Source organism: Gymnogyps californianus, chromosome 27 (genome assembly GCF_018139145.2).
Source record: "Gymnogyps californianus isolate 813 chromosome 27, ASM1813914v2, whole genome shotgun sequence".
NCBI classification, from domain to species: domain Eukaryota; kingdom Metazoa; phylum Chordata; class Aves; order Accipitriformes; family Cathartidae; genus Gymnogyps; species Gymnogyps californianus.
This window is the reverse complement of record NC_059497.1, coordinates 4870733-4892381: the sequence shown is the minus strand read 5'-3', so window position 1 is coordinate 4892381 and position 21649 is coordinate 4870733. Positions and strand designations below refer to the sequence as shown.

General features: G+C 51.4%; 1 protein-coding gene across 6 annotated transcripts in view; it reads right to left on the bottom strand.

The window, feature by feature from the left end:
* ANKS1A (ankyrin repeat and sterile alpha motif domain containing 1A) overlaps positions 1 to 21649 on the bottom strand; it is a 105173-nt gene that overhangs the window by 3694 nt on the left and 79830 nt on the right. For all 6 annotated transcript variants that reach the window (XM_050911566.1, XM_050911567.1, XM_050911569.1 and 3 more), the window contains 7 exons: positions 20686 to 20792; positions 4805 to 4903; positions 4252 to 4404; positions 3974 to 4081; positions 1040 to 1204; positions 559 to 684; positions 275 to 346 (listed from right to left, as the gene is read on the bottom strand). In XM_050911566.1, the coding sequence (XP_050767523.1) occupies positions 275 to 346; positions 559 to 684; positions 1040 to 1204; positions 3974 to 4081; positions 4252 to 4404; positions 4805 to 4903; positions 20686 to 20792 (830 nt within the window). The remainder of the gene's footprint in view (positions 1 to 274; positions 347 to 558; positions 685 to 1039; positions 1205 to 3973; positions 4082 to 4251; positions 4405 to 4804; positions 4904 to 20685; positions 20793 to 21649) is intronic.

The following is a 21649-nucleotide window of genomic DNA, read 5'->3' as shown; positions in this document are numbered from 1 at the left end:
AGGGGACCTGAAGGGAACCCAGCACCACTTTCCCCAGTGAGAACGCCCGTTCTCCCACTGCGCAGACCTTCCAACCGTGGGGAAAAGCGCTGGGGAGGGGCAGTTCACCAGCGACAGCGGCACAGCCTGTTAGGTGGCCTGGGCCCCTGCTCTGCACACGGGCAGCCTGCGGGGTTTGGGGAACCATAGCTTCACTGAGATCCCCCCATTCCCCTCTTCACATCATCCACCGCAGGCTGCGAGCGAATCCCCCCTGTCCCTGTGGCCTCCGTACCCTCATCTTGGCACAGGCATCCTGTGTAGACTCTGTCCCTCGGAGGTCTTTGATCAACATGGAGCCCAAGTACTGTTTGGAAGAGGGAGAGATGTTAAAGCCTTCAGGCAGGAAACCCTGCCAACCCCAAAGTAATGCCACGGCCCCGCGAGCGGCCAGCAGCCGCGGCTGGGGAGGGACAGGTCACCCCGGGAGGGGGAGGAAGCGTGACAACTCCACATGCAACAATCTGACCCCCAGAGCCTCCTCATCCTCGCCAGCCCCACAAGCCAAAAGCCACTTACATTGGCCTCGTACCCGCAGGATTCGAAGATGAGCTTCTCCGGCTGGTGCTGCCAGTTTTGGACTGGGGCGTACGGGGCAGCCAGGCTGGGGGGGCGCAGGGTCAGCTTTGACTCCCGACGGTCCTCCTGGAAGGGAACAAACATGGATGTGAAGCCCCAACAGGGCTAATCTAGATTGAAACACGGATCCCAGGAGAGCTCTTTGGGTTGATGCAATCGAGGTTTGCAATGGCCAAATCCCGCAGGGGCTGGGAGGAGGCAGCACGCTGCGGGTGAAGGTGCCAGCGCTCATGGAAGTGTAAGTCACCCATTTTCAAGGTGAGAATGAGGCATAAACGAGCTGCTGGCTCTAACGCTTGAGCCAGCAACAGCTCCCTGGCTCTCAGTGCATTGCCCTAACTCCTCGCTGGCTCCAGAGAGGGGGGAGCCTGCACTGAGCTGCGCAGAAGGGCTCCCAGGACACACAAAAGCACCCACTGACCTGTGCTTTGTAGCGCTCAGCTCTGGAGTAGGGAGCAACCTCGGTGCCACGGTCGTGTTGCCTCTTCCCGGCGTCCCCGGAGGGCAGCAGGAGATCGGCAGATCTGCCCGTGCAGGAGTCGTTCTGGCTCAGGGGTGACGATGTCTGGGACATCAAGTCCTGGCACTGAAACAAGCAGACACCCCAAACCGTCCCGGTCAGCCTGTGCTCTAGCCGTGCCCACCCCTCCCTCCCCTTTACAGTCTCCGACACAAAGGGGGCAATGAGGAGAGTTAACGGGCTCCTGCCTCGGTGTCATCGATCACTCACACCATTTACTTTCTGCATGATACCCCTGATTTGCTCCAGCGTCCAGCTTCAGGCAGGTACGCAGCCCTTTCTGCCGAGCACACCTCCGCCTCCCGTAAGCTCATCCCAGGAGGGCAGGAGACACGCGGAGCTGCGGGCAGGGTGTTTATAGAGAAACAGGCTCCGCTAAAGCAGTCAGCAAAGCACTCAAAGCCGCTGACGATCCGCCACCCCAGGAGAAAAGCCCTGGGAGCCCAGCAAGAGATCAGCCCAGATGCCTGACAGCCTGGCTCTTACTGCAGGCAAGATTCGCTGCCTCTACGTGCCAAGCGGCCCGGCAGACAATGCGGGGAGCTCACAGCTGCAGCACGCATTAGTCCTATTCAACGGACTTGCTTAATTTGCCATTGACGTCCTTCCGCTCCCCACGCCGGAGCCAGGCACTGGATCGCACCAGCTGTAGCACCAGGAAATGCTGCAAATGGCCCATTCTCTTACACAGCCTCCCCGTCCAGCATATCAATCAGCTGATGCTGCACCAAAGGACTCCTCTCCCTGCCCCAACAACCCTGCCTTCAGTCTCATCAGTCTCAAGAGGACGTTTCGGAGAAGCGCAGATCCTCAGCTGGCTGCTGCCCGTCCGGGCTTTTGTTGGCTGAGAAGGGGGCGGTTGAGCAGCAGGGCGAAGGTGCGGGGGTTTGTACGTGGCACCCTCCTGGCTCCCAAGCACACTCTTCAGGTACGGTACCAGAGTGAATCCTCTCTTTTTGCACCCCAGTTCCTAAAAAATCCAGTGCGAGCAAGCAGGGCACAGCAGCCCAACTCGCTTCAGCTAAGACTGTTTTGGTTGAAAAGCCTTGGGAATCCAAGGCAAGAGGGAAGAGCTCTGCAGCTGGGCAAGGACCAGATGTTTGGCATGGGGAAACTCCAGTCACTCCCAATTCCTGCTCCAGGAAGCTGATTTGCAAACACTGGGAGGAAGCAGCACGAGACGCTCGCCCTCCGTGGCACGCCGCCCTGCTCCCGAGCTCACAGGTTAGCTGCAAGCTCAACGGGTTTTGCCAAGCTCAGCTCCCAAATGTCGGTTTTCAGGAAGAACGGCGAACGCGATGGCTCCCCTCCCAGCCAACCCCGATAACGAAGGGCCTGACATCCAAAGGCTGCCACTCCCGCATCAAAAAACCAACATCCACAAATCAAGTCGAGTGCTATTCCACAAATCAAGTCGAGTGCTATTTGGCAGCGAGAGCAAGAGCTCTGGAGAAGCCCAGCCGGCCCAGGGAGACGGATCTCAGACTCCCACCCGGCGCAATCAAAACACCAGGTCCCAGCTGCATCCCATCGCACCGGCTGAGCCACGTCACGCTCCTGCCTGCGGGAAGGCTGCCTTACAGCTGGCCAGGAAACAAGGGGAAGAAATTCAGCTCCGTATTCCCCTTCGGTGCAGGGCACAGAGGTGGGAGTAGCGCCCTGCTACCTGTTCAGGGCAGGCACCCACCTTGCACAGAGGCACCTGATCCGAAGGAGCTGCCTGACGTTTCCCATGGGGCAGGCATCCAGAATTTGACCTGCAAGGGCTGAATATTGTCTTCCCCCACTCATTGCAACAGCAGGGTCATGCCTGTGCGAGTATTGGCTGCTTGGGTTGCTGGAGCTGATAAGGTGAAAAGCTGAATGGATAGAACTGGCCACGTTAAGATTTCTCCCAGCGCTGACGTGTTCGCACACTTCAGCTTTGTTCTGCCCAGGGAAGATGGAGTTTGACCCGCAACAAAGAAAGCTAAGTGTTGGTAAACTCGTCCACCACTTCAGCTAGAGCGCGTCTGTCCAAACAAACAGCGACGTTTGCCGCTGTGGGGCCCAGCCATAGCAGAATTTGTACAGCACAATGTCAAATTTGTAATTCGTTTTTACTCTGCCCAAGTGCTCCACGTGCTCCGGCCAAGCAATTTCCCAAGTTCTGCTTGACCAGGCTCGGAGTGGGAGTGCTGGGCTCTGCATCATCTCCAGCAGCAGCCAAGGTGCATCCATGGGAACTGTTTAACACCAAACAGTCCCTCCTCCGCACAGCCAGATGTGCAGTTGCCTCAACGTTTCAAGAACTTTCTTCCCAAACCACCAAGTATCTGAGAACCAGGAGTAACCCAAGCTTCCAGCTCAAATCGATTTGTTTTAGTAAGAAACAAGCCATTTAGGTTTTATCCTTTCCTTTTTTTAAAAAGCAATGCAATTTTGGAAGATCACTCTCTATGCTTATTACTCTCAACACTTACCTTCAAAGGCATTTTAATTTAAATATTGACGTTGTAGGGTTTTTTTATCCCCTTTTTTATTGATTTTGCTAGGCAGAATTTCCTGTGCGTGAAAGCAACAGAGTAAGGCTGAACGTGCCTCCCTCCCTGAGCCTGGATACCCATCCAGGACCTGAGCTCTCAGTAAACATCCGCTACAGATCTCTGAGTCCCCCAGAGATGCTAGCTGCTAATCAGAAAGGGGACAATTATTCCTGACAGACCCAGGTTTAGTTCTTTGAAAGAAAGGGAGGAAAGTGAAGGAGAGCCGGGGCAGAAGAAAGCACCCCAGCCACTGCCGAGCACGCTCCGCACAGACCGATCAGCCAGGCAGAGAACACAAACAGTGACTCACTCTCAGCTGCGAGAAGCGCGGCGGCTTTGCCGGTGGCTCCTCGTACGGCCTGTCTGCCAGGGAGGCGATGATCCTCTTCCGATGGCCGAGCAGATTCACTTTCAACACCTGCAGGGAGAGACCACAGTCGCTGTGGGCTTTCCTGCCCTCGGCACGAAGCAAAGCTGCCCCTCTTCGAGCAGCGCTGTGCCCATTTAACACGACTCCCTGCAAGTCACAGCCCCGGAGGGAACGTGGGCAGGACCTCACTGCCGTGGCAAGAGAAAGGCAATACTCACGTTTACTATTTCAAGCTCCCAGAGGTTTTTCACAGTGTCAATAGAGCTGTAGCCACTCGAGAGGAAGGACTGAATGTAATCCTGCAGCCCCAAAGAGTCGAGCCATGCGGGAACTGAAGGCTGGCTGTTCCCATCACAGCCCAGGGGTTTCAACTGTAAAAGCACAAGAAAGGGGTTAAAAGCCCCAGGGGGCTGGCATCCCAAGGCATACAGCATCAATTAAAATCAGTTTAAAGGCCAGCATCATCTCCACTAGCAGCTTTAAAGTAAAAAAATCACTGTATAAACAGGGAATGCACTTGGGATCAAGACTGGCAGGAGAGACAGCCACCCTCTCCCCAGCACGGAGTCATCCCATCCACATAGCTTGGTGGACCAATATACTCCTCCTCCTCCCTGCTATTCCCAAAACCCTTCCCACAGCCCCTGTGATCCCTTCGTGGGTCACACGGATGTGGCTGGAGTCACAGGGACTGGCTTTTGTTTCCTCTGCTTCCACAGCCGTGCTGGGCAATGTCCTGTCCCTGCTCCACGTGAGGGGTGCGGTGCTGACCTTCGGGAGGGAGCGAGCAGCCTGGAGGAGCTTCCGACGGTGCTGTGGGTCACCGATCCCAATATCCCGAAGGTCCTGGTCTTCCATGACATTACAGCCCTGCGGGGACAGGAAGGAGCAACATGGGAGCAGAGGGCAACAGAAGCCGCATCAGGTGCGGGAGCGGAGATCGTGCGTGGTACAGCACCCTCCTGACCTCACCTCCCAGCACATCCCCACAGCAGGAGGAGGAGGAGGAGGAGGAGGAGGAGGAAGGCTCCCAAGGATGGCAGCTCTACCCCACGAACTGACCTCAGGCACGAGAGGGCTGACACGAGAGGGGCTGCGGCACAGGCAGCGTCGGTGGGGCAGAGCACTGCCATCCCCTCCCTCCCGCAGCCTGCTCTGCGGCATCCTCTTCCAGCCATTAGATTTTAGGCCATCGCTTACAGCGACCTTCCTGTTTGACGCACAGACGCTTTAACCACTGCGTAACAACGCCCAAGTAAACCCCAGCTCCCCTCCACACACGGTGCCCGAGAAGGGGCACTCGGCTCTGCTCGGCCTCCCTCCACGGCCACAGAGAAATCTGAATTTCTTCCCGTGAGAGCAGGCAACCTGGTGAAGGTCAGATTTATCCTCCATTCCTCGAGCAAGGAGGCAGCCCACCCCGCTCCGGCAGAGATGCTCTGGTCGCCGCACGCCGCTCTGTTAAAGCCTATTTTCTGCCCCCCTTCCCCCTGCAGAGCAAGAGCGGACGCATGCAGAGCACACACTGACTTTACCCCCGCCCTCTTAAGAGCCTCCATCACAACCTGCTTCCCTGCCCCTCGTACCTGGGGAGAGCTCAGCAGGAAGCCCGGGCACATCTCCCCATGGCTGGAAGAGCCACGCTGCTGTTTGACCGAGGGCTTCGGCTCGAGCCTGGAACCCCCCCCCCCTCCCTGGACCTGCCTCCCTCTGCTCTCAGGAGAGTCACAGCTGAAGGTCTGAGCTGACAGCGCTTCGCTGTTCCACATTTTGGTTTTATAAGAGAAACCTAATTAAAATTGGCTGTTGGGCAATATGCTGCTGCAGGGGCATGCAGGCTGCAGGAACAGCGGGCTGAACGGCCAGGGCTTCAGGAGGGAAAGGCAAGGGGAAGATCGCCAAGTATCCTCTTTAAAGGGCAGCAAATGTTTTATATTCCTTCCCACCCCGCACTTTCTGTAGTATTTCAGCACGTATGTTTTGCTAAGTACTGCCTGCTTTAAATACAACAGCCAAACGTGAAAGCAGCGAGCTGCTCTCTGAGCAGCCGACCCACCTGAGCGAGCCCCGCGGGGGCCATGCCGCCTCCTGCCAGGGCAGAGGAGGAGGAGGAACAGCCCTTCCCACTGCCCCTTCCACTCGCAGATGCTCCCAGACAAGCACAGGGGCCCGTCTGCAGCCAGGGCAGCCCACGGGGAGAGCTTGCCTTTGGCAATGGCTTTATAAGAGTCACCGGGTGCATTTCACGGAGCCAGATGCCAGTCCTGCAGCCAAACACCGGCCGGCTCACTCCCGGCAATGCCAGCATCTGCTTTGCTCCTGACTTGCTTGGTTTGTGTCTGGTGTATGACAGCACCGAGCCCAGGCAGCATCGCTCCCACCACTTCCCTGGCCCGGTGTGATAACTGCTGGGTAGGATGCCACGCGGCTCTCCACCCCCAAGAGATGCTCTTCCCCTCGGCCGCAGAGATAAGTGTTCAGAGAGAGAAACAGAGAATTAACGCTACAGATAAGAGATGCCCAAGTCGCTGGGAGAGCTGCCCTCAGAGGCCAGACTGCAGAAAAACAATTATTTAGCAAATGACAGTAGCAAATTAAAGCAGCGGGTGGCGGGGAAGCAGGGCCCTGCAGACACTCCGTGACCGTCAGCACCCACAGCACCGAGGCGGAGGCTCCTCTGCCTCCATCCTCCCTTGGCAGGCAGGGATGCCTGACGCCCTCAATTCCTGGCAGGCCGTGGGGGGACTAAGACCACAGATCTGGAGCAGACAGCCGCAGTACAAAAGCATTTGTCTACGAGTTGTTTAAACAGCAGAAAGAGCCAGGGCTAAAGACCCTGCAGCCGATCAGGGTGGTTCCCTCCCTGTTTTTCAAAAAGGTCAGTTTATAGGAGCAGGCTGCAGAGCTGGTCTGCAGCGCCGCTGCCAGCTGGAAAGAGCGACTGCCACCGCTCGGGACGGCACCGTGGGTGGGCGGCAGCTCTGCAGGGGCACGGGGCCACACTGATACCTGCCTTCCCTTTCTTGGATTGCACCCCACATCCTGCAAGCAAGGCCATGTGAAACCCCTGGGTCTCCCCTGAGTGGTAATGCTATACGCAAAGCTCTGTGCAAGGATGTAACTGTGTCATATAAGCTGTTCTGTGCACCCCTCAATTGCACAATTGAAAAAACAAAGGCTTTTTCTTGGTTGAAGGCTCCGAGGGTGCCCATTTGGTGCACAAACAGCAGCAGGCTCTGTTGCATCGAGAGCAAACCCCCTACGTGAGTCAAGTGGAGAGGCTGCCGCTGTCAGAGGCAGTGATCACTCCAGTTCGTCAGCAGCAGCATCCCACCAAAAAAACTGAAAACATCCCTCCCCTTTCTTGCTCACAAATTTTAAGTCAAAGAGCCACATTTAATGTGCATTCCTGTAACAGCAGGAGATTGTGTGCTCAGCTCAGGGGAAGAGGGAAAGGATTAAAGGCAGCTTAACTCCACTGACATGCACCTTATCTGGCACAAGCGTTTTTGCATGCTACAGCTCTGCTACACGGGTTGCCAGAAGGTCCTTGGGAGGCAGCATATGTGCGAGGAATTCATCTCCTAGAGGGAGATGGCTTTTAAAAGGCTTTTTTAAATGGACAGAAGGGGGCTAGAGCAAGTGATGGGATTTCTCCTGTAAGCCTGGGGAGCAAAGCATAACTGCCCTGCCTAGGGGAGGCAAAGGGAAGCACAGGAAGGGACTGACTCATGGAAGTCCCTGCAGCAGGTTAACGTCACACCTCGGGTACCTGAAAGCTGCAGTTCCTGACACCTCAGCCCGCTCCGCTCCCCCAACCTGCCCATCTTGGTGCTCTGCTGCCTAATTCCTCTGTAAAGAGCCGGGTGCCGGAGCTGCAGCAGGCGCGGGGGCTCGAGGAGGATCCCAGCAAGGGCACGGCTCACAGCAAACCCTTCACGCACCAACCAGGACAGCAAGAACGGTTCGCAGCCAAATGAGCTGTGACAACGGTGATGTGTAATTTTCACGTATAAAAATTAAACAAGCTTGCTGATCCTATTTACCTTTTTACTCATGCTTATTTTCCAATGTTGAGCCTTTTTGGTGCTAATCCACTTTAGCACAGCAATGCCTGGCTAGCACAGCCACGCTCCCAAACTAGCAGCACGGGCCTGGCAGCTCACGCTCTCGCAGGATGCCTGTTTTATGCTGACACGGCCAGTGCCAGGCCCAAGGCAAGGCAATAGGTGTTCTCCCACTTTTGGCATCTCAAATTCAAGGAAAATTGCTTGCTATGTAGCAAGGATACACGCTAGTTAAATACTGTAAAGCCTACAGCTTTCTCCAACACTCCTTATTTTTATGTGTCACATTAAATTCCCTCAGTGCCAGCCCATATTCTCAGGGTACTTAACAAGGATAGACAAAGCATAGCAGCTCCGAATAAATCACGACAGTCTACTGTGCACGAGCCTCCGCTTAGAGAAACGTCCTTTAAACCTATCCGGATTTCGTCTCCCATGAAAAAAAAAATCTGCCACTAAAATAGATAATTAAATGCAAACACACTGGAGATCTTTCAACCTTTGCCAACCGAACAGATGAGCTGTTTAAACCAGACTTTAAACCTGCTTGCGTTTAACACGCCGTTCAGACAAAAGCCAAGGGGCAGAGATGCTCTGCCTGAGCCACCGCTTCCACCTGCCTCCGAGCCACGCTCCTCCGGCGCAGCAATTGCCGCAGATTTGGTTAGTGCCCTGCTCTCTGCTCAGACTCCTGTGCCTGCAAAACCACCTCTCTGCTCAACCAGCAACTAATGACTTAGCACAAAAAGCCCTCGAAGCAAGGAGGGTTCCCAGCCACGGAGACTCAGCTGGGGTCTGCTGCCGCTTTTGTCCTTCCCTGCCTCTCCCAACATGTCTCGCTTGCTTCTCGCCACCAGCCCCATCCTTCCTGACCTCCGCAGCACTGGCTCACGCCGGACACTGGGCTGCTGAAGGGTCTTAGGTCTGTCCCTGAGCCAGGCAAGAGTCGTTTCTTTGCTGTACTGAGGAGGGGATGACCAAAGACAAGTCCACACCCAGCAGCTTGCGGAGGAAAAGGGAACAAGGCATTCATCACTGAGATGAAACAAAGCCTCTCCCTTACAAAGCGCTGCTCAAAGGGAGATTGCCTTGACACAGGGCTGCAAAATTTCAGAAAAACTGCTGTGAGGGTGTGTGAGGGTTTTTGGGGGAGTTTGGTTTTGATTTTTAAACAATATCCCAATACAGGTTTTTGTTTGCTTGTTTTTAGTTTTTTTTCTCTCTCTCTTTTTTTTTTTTTTTTTTTTTTTAAACAAAGGCCCCCTTTGGTGCTGACACAGGTCGGCAACCAGGTCAAAAGATGCCATCTCGCAAGCGCCTCGCTGAAGGCTGCAGAGCAGTCCCAGCAGCCTGACCCCAGGCTCGCGGCCAGCCGCTCTCCGGGTCCTCTGAGGACGGATTCAGCAAACGCCCGAGGTGGGGGAGAGGAAAGCTCCCAGGGACTCGCTCTGCTGTCAGCCCGGTCCTCTATGATCCTCCAGCAGCAGCCTCAGAAATGCCAATTAGAATCAAAAAGACTTTCCAAAGACGTGTTTCAGACTTTATTCGTTGTGACAAGTGCTTTTTACCTTGTGCATTTCTCCCGGCTGTGGGGCTGAGCAGAGCAAGCGCAGCTCAGGGCTGCACCCGGGCCAGAGCTCTCGCTTTCATCCGCACCGGCGGAGCGGGGGACATCCGAAAGCCCCGTTCATCCCAACACCTCACCATTTTCTCCTCACTTCCCTCAAGAACTAGTTCTCAGCATTTCCTGCACCGCAGGTGGCTTGTTCAGGGTTTGTTCCTAGAACACACATCCTTGCGTTAATCCAGATTTTAGTACAGCACCATGCACACACGTTAATCAGTCTTGGTAGAAAACTCTTTGGCAATTTTTTATTCCCAGAAGAGCTGGTATGATCCCTAAAAAAATCCACCAGGAAGCACAGGCTGAAATTTTTTTTGCAATGGACATAGGAGCACAATTTCCCCCCTAAGCTTCAGCTGCACACACGTGCGTTAGGTCAAGGAAGGGAGTACTTCTCCAGTGCAAGTGCATCTATGCTGGGGTGAAATGCATCACCCAGATGAGTTCTCCTCCGCTCCCACTGGCAATCCAAAGAGCCTGAACGATCAGCCCGGCCGCAGACAATCTGAAATCTGGGCAAGGTGAATCCCACTCCCCGGGTCCAAACTGGCAGAGACTGGCTGCCAGACAGTCCGGAGGGGCTTTCATCCCCCAACCTGGCCTTCAGCTTCCTCAGAGCTGAACACAGCTCCCTCCCTGGAAAGGCACAAATACACACGACCATGAGGGGCACCTCTGAACCCCGTCTCTGCCCTCCGCATTGCCCCGAAGGAGGGCAGAGATCTACCAGTGACCCGCATCCTCGTCTGGGCTGCCTCGGGGAGCCCCAAAGGATGCTGGTGCAGCCGACCCGCCTGCAGAAATCCAAGCTTTTAGAGAAAGGGTCTGCTTTAGTCACGCTTCACATCTTGCACTGTAATTAAACAGCCTGCAAGGCTCCAGGTTTCTCATTAAAGGAAAAAAAAAAAGCACAGTCAGAGGTTACATTGTAGGAAGGTAGCGTCCCCTCCTGCTAGTTAGGTGACCCCGAAGGCAAGCGTGCCAAAATCAGAGCTGCTGAAATCTGCCAGCAATCCTCCTCCAGCAGGGCACTCTGCAGGCACTTAACTACCCAATTTTCTGATGCTGCTTCTTGCACAGAGCCTGGCTTCAGTCCATTCTCTCTTTCCAGCTAAGGAAGGGCCCGAGGCACATAAAGTTTCATATAGGACGCGCAGTCTTATCCGGCCAGCGATGCAGTTTAATGAATCCCGACTGTCTCACTAAGCTCACGCTCACACAAGAGCTGCCTCTGTTACTAAACCCTGTATTAAAGACAGGCGACGGACTGCAGGGAAGACGGGGACCAGAATGTGTTTGCTATTAAAAGCAACAGATGCAAAACCCAAACACAGCTTTTCCAGACTACAAAGGCTTCTGCAAACATCTATAGCAGAGTGCCTTCAGCTGCATGAGCCAAAGCATCCATTTTTTCTTACATTAATGCATACAAAGCTCTTTTTCCCCTCAGTACATTCAAGACAATTTGCATCTTGTCAGGGATTTTGCTGCCACTGCTATTGCTTTACGTTTGGCAACCAAAAGCCTGGATGTGGGAGATGGAAATGCATCCAGCTCACCACAGACCTGGCCTAAACAGGGATAATACGCAGCAAGTCCTGAAAACAGAGGTTGCACCTTCCTTAGCCTCAACACCATTTTGATTTCTCCTTTTGAGGTGAAAAAAGGATCAAGAACCCTCATTTTGGTCATCTTGGTACCGGCCAGCTGCAGCTTTCAGGAACTTCATGCAAGCAGGCAGTTCAGGGTTCGCAGCCCAGCGGATAGTGGCTCATTTACACGCCCAGCAAGGGGATCTGGCGAGCCCCGCGTGGCTCTGCCTGAGCTCCTGAGTGCTCCTGCCGCCAGACTTGTAAAAAGCTGCCGGGCTTCACAGCCCTGCAGCCTCGGGCAGCATCCCGAGGATAAGGGAAAGCAGCGAAATTCAGAAAGATGAGCTGTAGCGAAGGTATTCCTGGGAGCCGACAAAGCCACCGCAGCTGGCAACGAGCTCCCCGTTCCCAAATCTATTAGTAGTTAATGACGAAGCGCTCTCTTTCCCCGCCGGGTTTGGAGGTCGCGCATTTGGCCTCATCCAGCCCCTCCGAGCTGGGTGTTCAGAGCCATGTGAGCGGGGTGCAGGGAGGCACCAGCCAAGCCCTGCTCCCGCTGCAGAGCCTGGCCAGCCTCGACCCTCTACTGTACAAGGGCCTGTACGGATCTGCACTTGGAGTAAAAAGCCCCGCTAATATATCTTGTTCAACAGGACAAGCGCAGCTAATGCCTCGTTAATGGACTAATTTATAAGCTTGTCCTAGAAACAAGCTTGCGTTCTGTCTGTCTATCTGCATGATTTGCGCTTGGGGGCTTTTCACCCGAGACCCCCGGTGATAGCACAGAGCATCACCCCCTTTTACAGACCAAAAAAAAAAACAAAAGCTAAAACCACCCAAAATAGAGCCTTGATTATAGGCAATGCTGAATACCTACAGCTCCGTCAGCCATCCCCGGCTGCTCAGCCCCTCCAACAAACCTGCGCCGGTGGCTTATTTATCTCAGAGCAGGCTGACGACCCCAAAGCCGGGACCTGCACACCCCAATTTCAGAGCCAGGGGACCAGCACTTGGTCACACTAATATGTATTTGTAATTGGCCTCGTGATCCACGGGGTTTCATGCCTTCCCTTAATGGTATCTGCAGTTTGAGATAGTTCAGTGGAAACTAGGGGAAAAGAAGTATTTGTTTAGCTAAGGGTACGACAACGAAGCCCTAGCTCTTCACAGAGCATTGATTGTGGAAAGGGCTCATATACAAAAACCTACAATAAATCCTAGATTAGCACACAGCCACTTCATTTTTGTTTAATTTTCTTCCCCATGCAGACTGGCAGCGTGACAATGGCAATGGAGGGAATCGGTCATGGTTGTCAAGCTCAGGCAATTTTATTGAGAGAAAAAAAAAAATTAACTGCTACTTTAATGGCTTTTTTAATGTTTATTGGGCCTGGAGCTACTAATGAATCAAATGTAAGTATCCTCTAAATTGCCAGTTCTGGTCCACCCACTTTGCTCCTCAAAATCCACTCCCAACTCGCTGCTCTCCGTGAAGTCCATTCCCAGCATCTGGGGAGCTTCAGCGCAGCTCTGCCGTGTCTCCCCGGTCAGAGGCACGGGTGAGCGGCCGAAACGCTCTCTCAAACCCCGGATCATTGCATGTCTCCGCTCTCACCATTCCCTTCCAGAGAAAACCCCAAACACCATACCATCGTGGACAAAGCGCAGTCCTTGTGAACCACCCAAGTAGCATCTGAAACCCACTGGAGAGCTGTCAAAAAAAATTCATTTCATTGTATGAATCAATTCCCACTCAGACGCTTGGCAGAAACCCTCAGACAAGGGTCCAATTCCACTCTTACGGGGCGTTCATCCAGGGCATCAACATCAGTCCGGGGACCGAGGAAGAAACGCATTTCCAGTAGGTTGGCAGCAATGATAAACAGTAGACAATATCATGTAACGTGGCTGATGTACTCCCTGCCTATGTCATAAAAATAAATGAAAGCCATTTCAGTAATAAATCTGCCAGCCAGCTTGAACCAGGCCAAAGAGATCCCCAAATCTGATTAGCAATTGTTAAAGGGTAGATTGCCAGCACGTCTAGGTATTAGCAGTATTTACTTCCACCCGCGGCGGCTCAACACACACCAATTTACAAGCTCAGTCACCGAACGCCGCTGCAGGGCAGAGCTTTGCAGCACAAGCTTTGGAAAGACCGAGCCCAGAACCAACCGCTCAAGAGCTTCTGCCTGGATGAACAGAGCTCGCTTCACCTTGAAACCAAGCCTACCTGCCCAGGCACAATCTAAACATGAGGGCTTACCTGGGTCTATACTAAAGTGTTCTGCAACAGCCGCAATCATGCCAAGTTTTGCCTTCATTTCACCAAGCGTAGAAGCAGTAAAACCTTCTCTGTGGGATCTCTGATAGGTCACTATTCTTCATGGACATTACTGGGTGCAAACCACTACTGGAATATGTCAGTTAAGTTTTCCCCAGCTGACTACTATAAAATGACAAGTTTTATATGAAAATAGAAAAAAAGCTCTGGGGCACACACATTCTCAGAGCATGCTAAAAGCCTGGCCGCTGCCCAGGGGACCAGCATCTGCGAGCCAAGCCGGGTAGTTACCAAGTGGATCATGCAAAGCAGAGCTACAATTCACACTGAGGACACCAGGAGATGCCCCACGCTCCAGCAGGGCAGGGATCGATGAAAACGAAGATCGCGTAGATGTCAGCCAGCACCCAAAACATAGGGATTTGCAGGGCGAAGGAGACCCAGCTCCGTGCTGGGAGGGCTGTCCTCCGACCCAGCCTGGCAGACGCTCACTGAGCTGCACTTCAGCTCTGCTCACACACCAAGCCGATGCCTCAGCTCTGCATTTTTATCAACCGTTTGCTTGCACAGACACACCGAGGAGAGAAGAGAAAGGCTCTTTTGTAACGAAGACCACTGCAGGCTAATCTAACGTGGCACTGAATTACATTTAATCAAATTAATGTCAGTATTCTAAATTATTTGTGGACACCCCATTCTTCCAATGCCATCATTTTTCTACCACTTCTCCCCAGTTATAAAAAAAAGAATAAAAAAAAAAAACAACCAGAGGAGCCCACGGCACTACACAAGGAGAACAGATTTCCGTTTCTGACGCTGTCTCATTGAATCAGCATTAGCTGCTTTCCACACACTCCATGGGAATCCAGGCTTGAACAATAAAAAAAAGCAATAAAAAATGGTTTATGTTCTGTTTTACCTGCTCATTTGTGAATCGAAATATCTTTGGACTGAATAAAAAGTTCAACTACAGAATAATGGTACAATTGCCAGAGCATGCGAGGTTTGCCCTTCTCAGATGTCAGCCTGAAAAGTTGTCTGGGGTGGCAGCAAACATTCAGCCCTCCAAGGGAAGGGAAAAGCTTTTGCAAGCATCTCAGACACATTTATGGCATCTGTGGGATCACAAAATACTGTAATGAGGGTGCAGGTAATGGCATTTCCTTCCCCACTTCTGTGGGGGAAGTCCACCATGAATTACTGCAATTCCTTCTTATTACACTGGCAACGTCCCTTCTTTCCCCAGAACAGCAGAGTCCAGCCTGGCCTTTCTCTCTCGGTCATTCCTGTGTTTGCCACAGGGCACTGGGATGCACCGCGCATCTCCGTGCAAAACCAGCTTCCAGTGGACCTCCTGAAGGGAGCATCAGCTGCAGATGCACTGCTGATCGCAGGAGAACGATGAGACCGAGCTCTAGGAGCAGGAGAATCCCTCTCGGTCCATATTCTTGTGACATTTTCCTACTCTTACAGCTCCCCCAGCTCATTACCGGTCAAGAACAATTAAGTTGATTTATAGTGCATTTTTCTGAATGACACTGCTCGCTCATTGCTACAGTTTTGTGATCTGACCTTTTATTTTCCTCCTCTGGTGAAGGATGAGGCAATGGGTCTCCTGAAACTCCACGCACACACAAGGGCTGCATTCCTCCACTTGGGAGGTAGCAGTGCTGGCTTCTCTTGGGTGGTGGGGTATTCTTGGTTCATTAGTACTGCTAACATTTGGCATGCAATTCTGCTGAGGATTTTATTCTACTTGCAAGCTGTATTTTTGCTAAGTCAAGGACGGCACAGCCAATGCCAGTAATACTCAGCTAGGAGCTTCAATTCAGTTATGTTTACCCATTGCACAAATAAACCTTTCCCCTCTAATGAAAGAATTCCAGTAGGCTGCGAAGCAGAGAAGGAGAATTTGAAGCACCATCTCCATTTTAGCTTTTTTTAATCCCCGGCTGGCTGAACAGACTGCTTTTCGAATTAAAGCCCCATATTAAAAGCAGAAGCTGAGTGTCAGAGTCCGATTGCCCCGAGCCAGCAATGCTGGCAGTGAAGGTCACTCAGTGGCAACGGAGAGGGTGAGCGCAAGAAGCTGCTCCCTTGGACTGCGGGGTTCGTGCTGGAGGGCAACAGCAAGAAAAACAGGGAAAGCCTCTTTCCTAGCATTGCCCATAGACACAATAAAGCTGTTGTAGGCAACTTAAAGGGAATATAAGAACTTCTCCAGACACAGAAATGTGGCCCGATACGCAGATGTCAGTATTTGGAAAGAGAACTCAAGTCTTTTAGAAAACTAAGCCACCTAAATCCATCTTTTATAGCCCATTTCTTCCCTCAACCAAGCCAAAATATTACAATCTGAAATAAACATAGAATTCAGTCCCTTCCCAGAAACAAGCACACTGGCGAGTAAGCTTTAACATCACGTCAAACTGATGTTTAAATAATCCTGCTAACTTGGGTTAGCAATATCCACCCTTGACTGAAGTCAATACTTGATCAAGAGCATTTACTCTGAACTAGTCATAAATGTTCTTGTTCTTGCATTTGAGTGTGAAACCGGTCAGCGTCACCGAGATGCTCTCGTGTGCCTTATCGAACGCTGCAGCATTTTGGTTTGTTCTGCAGATTTAACAAGAATTTACATGATAAAAACACTCATCAAGAAACTCTGCTTTCAGTGCTGGAACAAAGCAACACATCAGTGAGGCCAGTGCTGCAAACTCAGCCCGTCTGCCATGTCCCATCCCAGCTCCAGTTCCTAAAACACCCGCTAGCTGTGGCCAGGCAGGACGATAGTCATTGCGGTTATGCATTAACACTTGTGATTCCCTTCTCCTTACCATGGCTGTGTCGACTTGTTCTTCCCCGATAACCAATTCACAAGCCCTCAAAAATCTCTGCAAGTTCCAAAAGTGAGAATATTCCCAACGAGCCCTGTCTGACACCGCTCAGAACCAACTGGTACTACAAGTAATACTCTATTATTTATCCTGAATTCCCCCAAAGAGAAATGGCACTGGTAGAGACACACACACGAGGAGGGTCAGTCTTGACTGCAGTCATCACTCTCTTACCACAGCAGACCTGAACTGCAACAGAAACTTTTAGTTTGCTGACAATTAAGTGCTGATCTCGCAAGCTTGTGGGCAAGAGGTCCTCCTGGAACATGAGGCCTCCAGCTACAAGTTACTAAAACTTTGTCCCAGATGCAGAGCTGGAATTCCCAAGAGCAGAGAAGCCTCTGCTCAACATTCACAGCCCACCCCAACTGTCTGTTAAAATATACTTCCACCTTCCCTTTTTATAAGAAAACCTGTAAAATGCTCACGGCTCACATTACGGTTTACATCTCCAACCCTGCCTCTTCGATGTAAACCTGTGAAAACTGCAGGTCTCCCAAGCCTCTTTCAGCTGTTAATGCTGCCTGTTAAAGCGTACGAGCAGACCCCGAGAGAGGGAGCAGGATTCTTGCCCCCTCCCCGCTCCCCGCTTCTCCTCGGTGCTGCTGGAGATGCAGCTCGCACAGAGCTATCATCAGCGAGACGGCCGGTCGCACGTCCGGAGAGCACAGCTAATCACCTAATAACGAATCTCTGGATTTCTGCAAATAACGGCATTATTATTCTTGGAAGCAACGCATGTTTCTGCCTTCCCAGATTAACATCTAGTTAAGAAGCCCGATATATTTGCAGAGCGCTTTTCAAAATCGCTTTACCATACTGTGCGTTCATGAATCATTTCCCGTATCTGGGGGGTAAAGGCTTTTGTAATACAGGGCGCAAATTAACACAAGAGCCAACTGAAAATACACAGGAAATTAGGAATTCCTGAAACCAGAACCGGCTAAAGTACGGGCTACAAGAGCACTAAAGAACACCAGACAAGCTTCTGCACCCCCCAGTTTTTGTCTCTTACCAACTCTGTACTACTTACTGAGTAGACAGCACGTTATAAACATCTATTTTTCTTAAGTGAAGAACAGCACCAAATGCCATTGTGCCAGCAAACACCGGATTTCGCCCCATCGCACTGCGGTTACAGGACATGCTCTTAGACTGTTTTCTTAATCCCACTTTAAGTTACTATCTACTGCAGGCTGAGTATTCTTCATAAGCATGCTAAACAGCTCTTCGAGGATGCTGCCCCTGTTTTCCAGCTGTACTATCACTACACATCTAACAGTTTGCTCTTGCAATGCTTTTCTTGTCTACCCAACATACGAGCTTCTTGTTTGCTGACAAATGGGCACCTGTGGACTCAGGCAGCAAAGGGAGCATCCTCGGCGTACCGAAAAAACCCTACGGCACTATGTGCAGGGAGTAATGCAATGCGAAATCTTACACAGAAAACGTTTCCGTATCAAAAGACTCCCAACTTCTTAATTTTTGCTACTAAAACTTAATTAGCCTCAGCCCATCTGGCAATTTGCAAACCATTACCCAGCATTATTTGGACCTTGAAATATTTAACATAATGAGGCCCTAATAGGGACTAATCCTTTCACAGAAACCATTTAACTCCAGGAAAATAATGCCACTTAGTTTGAAATATTCTTCGTTAGCGATTGAAAGTGGCAGTTCATAACGAAATTGTTATGTAAAAAAGAAAAGGAATGGACAGCCTGCCGTGCCAGGAGCCAAGCATCCAGGTCCCTTCAGTACCGGCTGCACTAGCCAGCTTCAGTATTTACAACAATTTTAATAATTCATCTGAGAACATCAAAATCACTACTAAAAAAATTAACTACTTGTTCCTCATTTGTACTGTATCTGAATGTTTTGCTCCCACAACATCAGAAACTGAAGGCAAGTAACACCACAGAGGAAAAGATTCTTAATAATTAAACTTTCATACTGGGCTGACTGTATTAGCTTGAAGTTCCCAGGACTTGGATGAAAGGATTTAAAGCCAGTCTTGGCATGGGTGCCAGACTCAACTTCCTAGTAAAAAGGATAAGCAGCAAAATGGAAATCAGCCAGGGTTTGCAGGAAATCTTTGTTAAATTATTTGACCTTTTAAATTTGAGAGGAATGAGCAAGGAGAGTGTCCCATTCCCTGAAACCAGCAGAAGCTGATTTCCCACACTGGGAGCAGTTACCCAGCACTGGATGGGGAAGAAAAACATGCAGCCGTGAACGATATTAAAAAGCAACTCCTACCGCATACACCATAAAATCACACGGTGAGACATACACAAGGAACCTTTTCTTTCATCTTACAAATGACAAAATTCTGCATCAGACAGTTTGCAACTAAGCGTTGCTATTTACTGCAAATAAGCACAGTCAATAAAAATTCCTGCTTCCGAGCCTCCAGCTCCTACCTCTCTGGGGACAAGTGGAAAGTTAATTTCCTTCGTTATTAAACTTCTGCGCTGAGAGAGGTCTATCATCACACTTGTCAGGCAGGGCCAGTCAGAGCAAAGGCGTTTTTATCTGCTAACTGCTGGAGTGAGAGCAGCCCACTGATACCGCAAAGGTCAAAGATCCATCAGCAGAGGATCCCAAGCAGGGATCTACGGGGTATTACCTCATTTAAATTTGTTGTACCATCTCCAGAGCCTCCCAGAAGTAGCATCAGACCGCCCCAGCATGCGGGGATGCTGAAACCTCACACAGAGCTGAAGGCATCTGCCTGAAGCACGGCGGTCCCAGTGGCCGAGGGTGCTCCGGAGGGCTGGGACCAGCCCGGTGGGACTCGGGGGGGGCCGGAGCCCCCCGGGAAGGGCCGGGGTGGGTGCGGGGAGCGGCGGCGGGAGCTGTCCCTGGTCCTGCGCGGCTCGGGCGGTGCTGGAGCCCGGGGCTTCTGGGGGGGGGGCGGCTCGCCCCAAATCCTCCCCAGGGAAGAGGGAAGGTGGCACACACAGCTGTGGGAACAGGCTATGGTAGAGGCAGAAGGGTGGGTGGCAAGACCATCGTCTGTCGCCGGCAGTTCCTCTACTGAAGGTGCATAAACCACAGTAAAATCCAGCTCTCTAGGGGAGCGTCGGCCCTGTCAGGCTAAGGGGAGACAAGGGGAAAAGTTGCTTGCCATGGAGGCCAGGAGGTATGGCTGGATGCTGCCACAGTATTCAACTTATGTGGTCAGGTCATTTTTTAAAAGCATAATTACATCCTGCCTTTAAGTACCCCTACTGACACTGCTCAGGTGTGCAACTTCCTTGCCCCTCCATCCATGCCCTATCCAGTCTTCCCTTCCTTCTCCAGCTGCCCCCCACATATCCTCTGTCGGATGGCTGCTGTGTTTTCCGAACCCCTTCACCCAGCTCACAATACAGCTGTCAAGCACACATCCTCCTGGATATCGCTTCTCTGCACCGTCCACAGTACCAAAGAGACACCCCCACTCCCTTTCCAAGACAGGATATGACATTAGCCCAAATGACTTTTCCAAAGGTTTACATCCATTTTTAGAAATTCTTTATTTGCAAAACTTGGAGTCCACACTCAAAAGGCGTTTCTTTAAGCCATGCAGGAAGAACCCTCCTGCAGCACCAAGATTTTCTGTCTTTGCAGTTCATCATTCCATACGAATTCTCAGATTTTTACACCATGCAGCTTTAAGTTTCTAGACACTGGTTATTAAAAAAAAAAACCCTCAACATTAAGTATGACCATATTGCCATCATTAGGTTTCAGAGCCAACAGTGTCAATGCAATTAGCTACAGCTCATTAACATCCTGCCTGCATGCTTAGAGTAAGTATACTTCCAACAAGAGGTCTACCACCTCCTTCATAGTCCAGAACACAGACTGCTCAGTGATTTCTTCAAAACACTACTGAATTTCAGTTCCCATTTCTTGAGTAAATTGGATAACAAAGATTTAGGGGGCAGAGTAAATAAAATTTTATATCAAAGTTATAGTGAAAAAACTGTAATACCTGAATTGAATGTGAAGATGAGCGACCCTGACCCAACACAACCCTCATTTCTTCCTTTTGTCTAACCACCTACACACCCCCAAGACCGTTCTGCTGGGCTGCAGAACCCAGATCTGCTCTGCAGCTGACATGGGGTATCGATAACAAGTAAAGGGTTGGCCAACACGTTTGTTAGAGCCCGTGGGTCCCACCCAGCAACTTACCAGGAAGCGGACATCATCAAAGCCGTTCAAAAGCAGCTTACTCTCATATTGCTGCAGGCCGATGGACTCCAGCCACTCCCCGACACTCTGCTCCAGCATCCGCGAACCTGACGAGAGAGGAATCGGCAGACGCTTGAAAAGGGAAAAACCGTTAAGGCGGTAGCAGCGGCACTCTGAGGAAGACAGATGGCATTGCCACATCATAGTCATTACCATAAAGAAACTCAAAAAATTATGCTCAGAGTACAACAAATCAGCTGGCAGACAATTCCTCTTGTGTGCACAGACCATGGACAACAAGCTTCCAGTGCCTCCGCGGGCTCCGGGTTTAATTTGTATCCCAGTTAACACTCAGAAAAAGAAACACCTTGCCCGGGCAAACTGTTTAGAAGCACTCCTGTGACCACGACATCACATGCACCGCTTTCAGGGCTCAGGCGAGTTTCTTGCCAGGCAAACATACGAAGCCCAACCCCACGGGGATGCGGATCCACTCCTTGGCTCATCTGAAGGGGGCGGGAGGAGGGCAGCAAACTTTCACCCAAGGCATTCCCAGCCAGTCGTAGGTGCGAGGGAATGGAGTGGAGCCGCTCACAAACGCACAGAGCTGTGCGGGTCCTCTCATCCATGCAACTTCGGATGCACTACCCCGCTCAGCAGGCCAGCGGAGAGGGCCAGGCGCATTGGAGGCACAAAGCAGCTAGAGAGAAAATACATCTTCATGCAGCCGAGACACAAAACAGACACGACGGACTTTCAGAAAAGCAGCAGAAGCCAGACTAGAGCAGCTGTCCACAGGAAGACATGCAAGACAAAGAAAGCACACAAACTGCAGCAGAAGAAAAGAAGGGCTTATACTTTTTTTCCCCAAGCAGTCCTGAAAGAGGCAAACCATGGTAAGGGCTTTTTCTCGCCGTTATTGTGTTAAGAGGCGCAGAGGCACAAGCGACCCCGAGCATGAGTC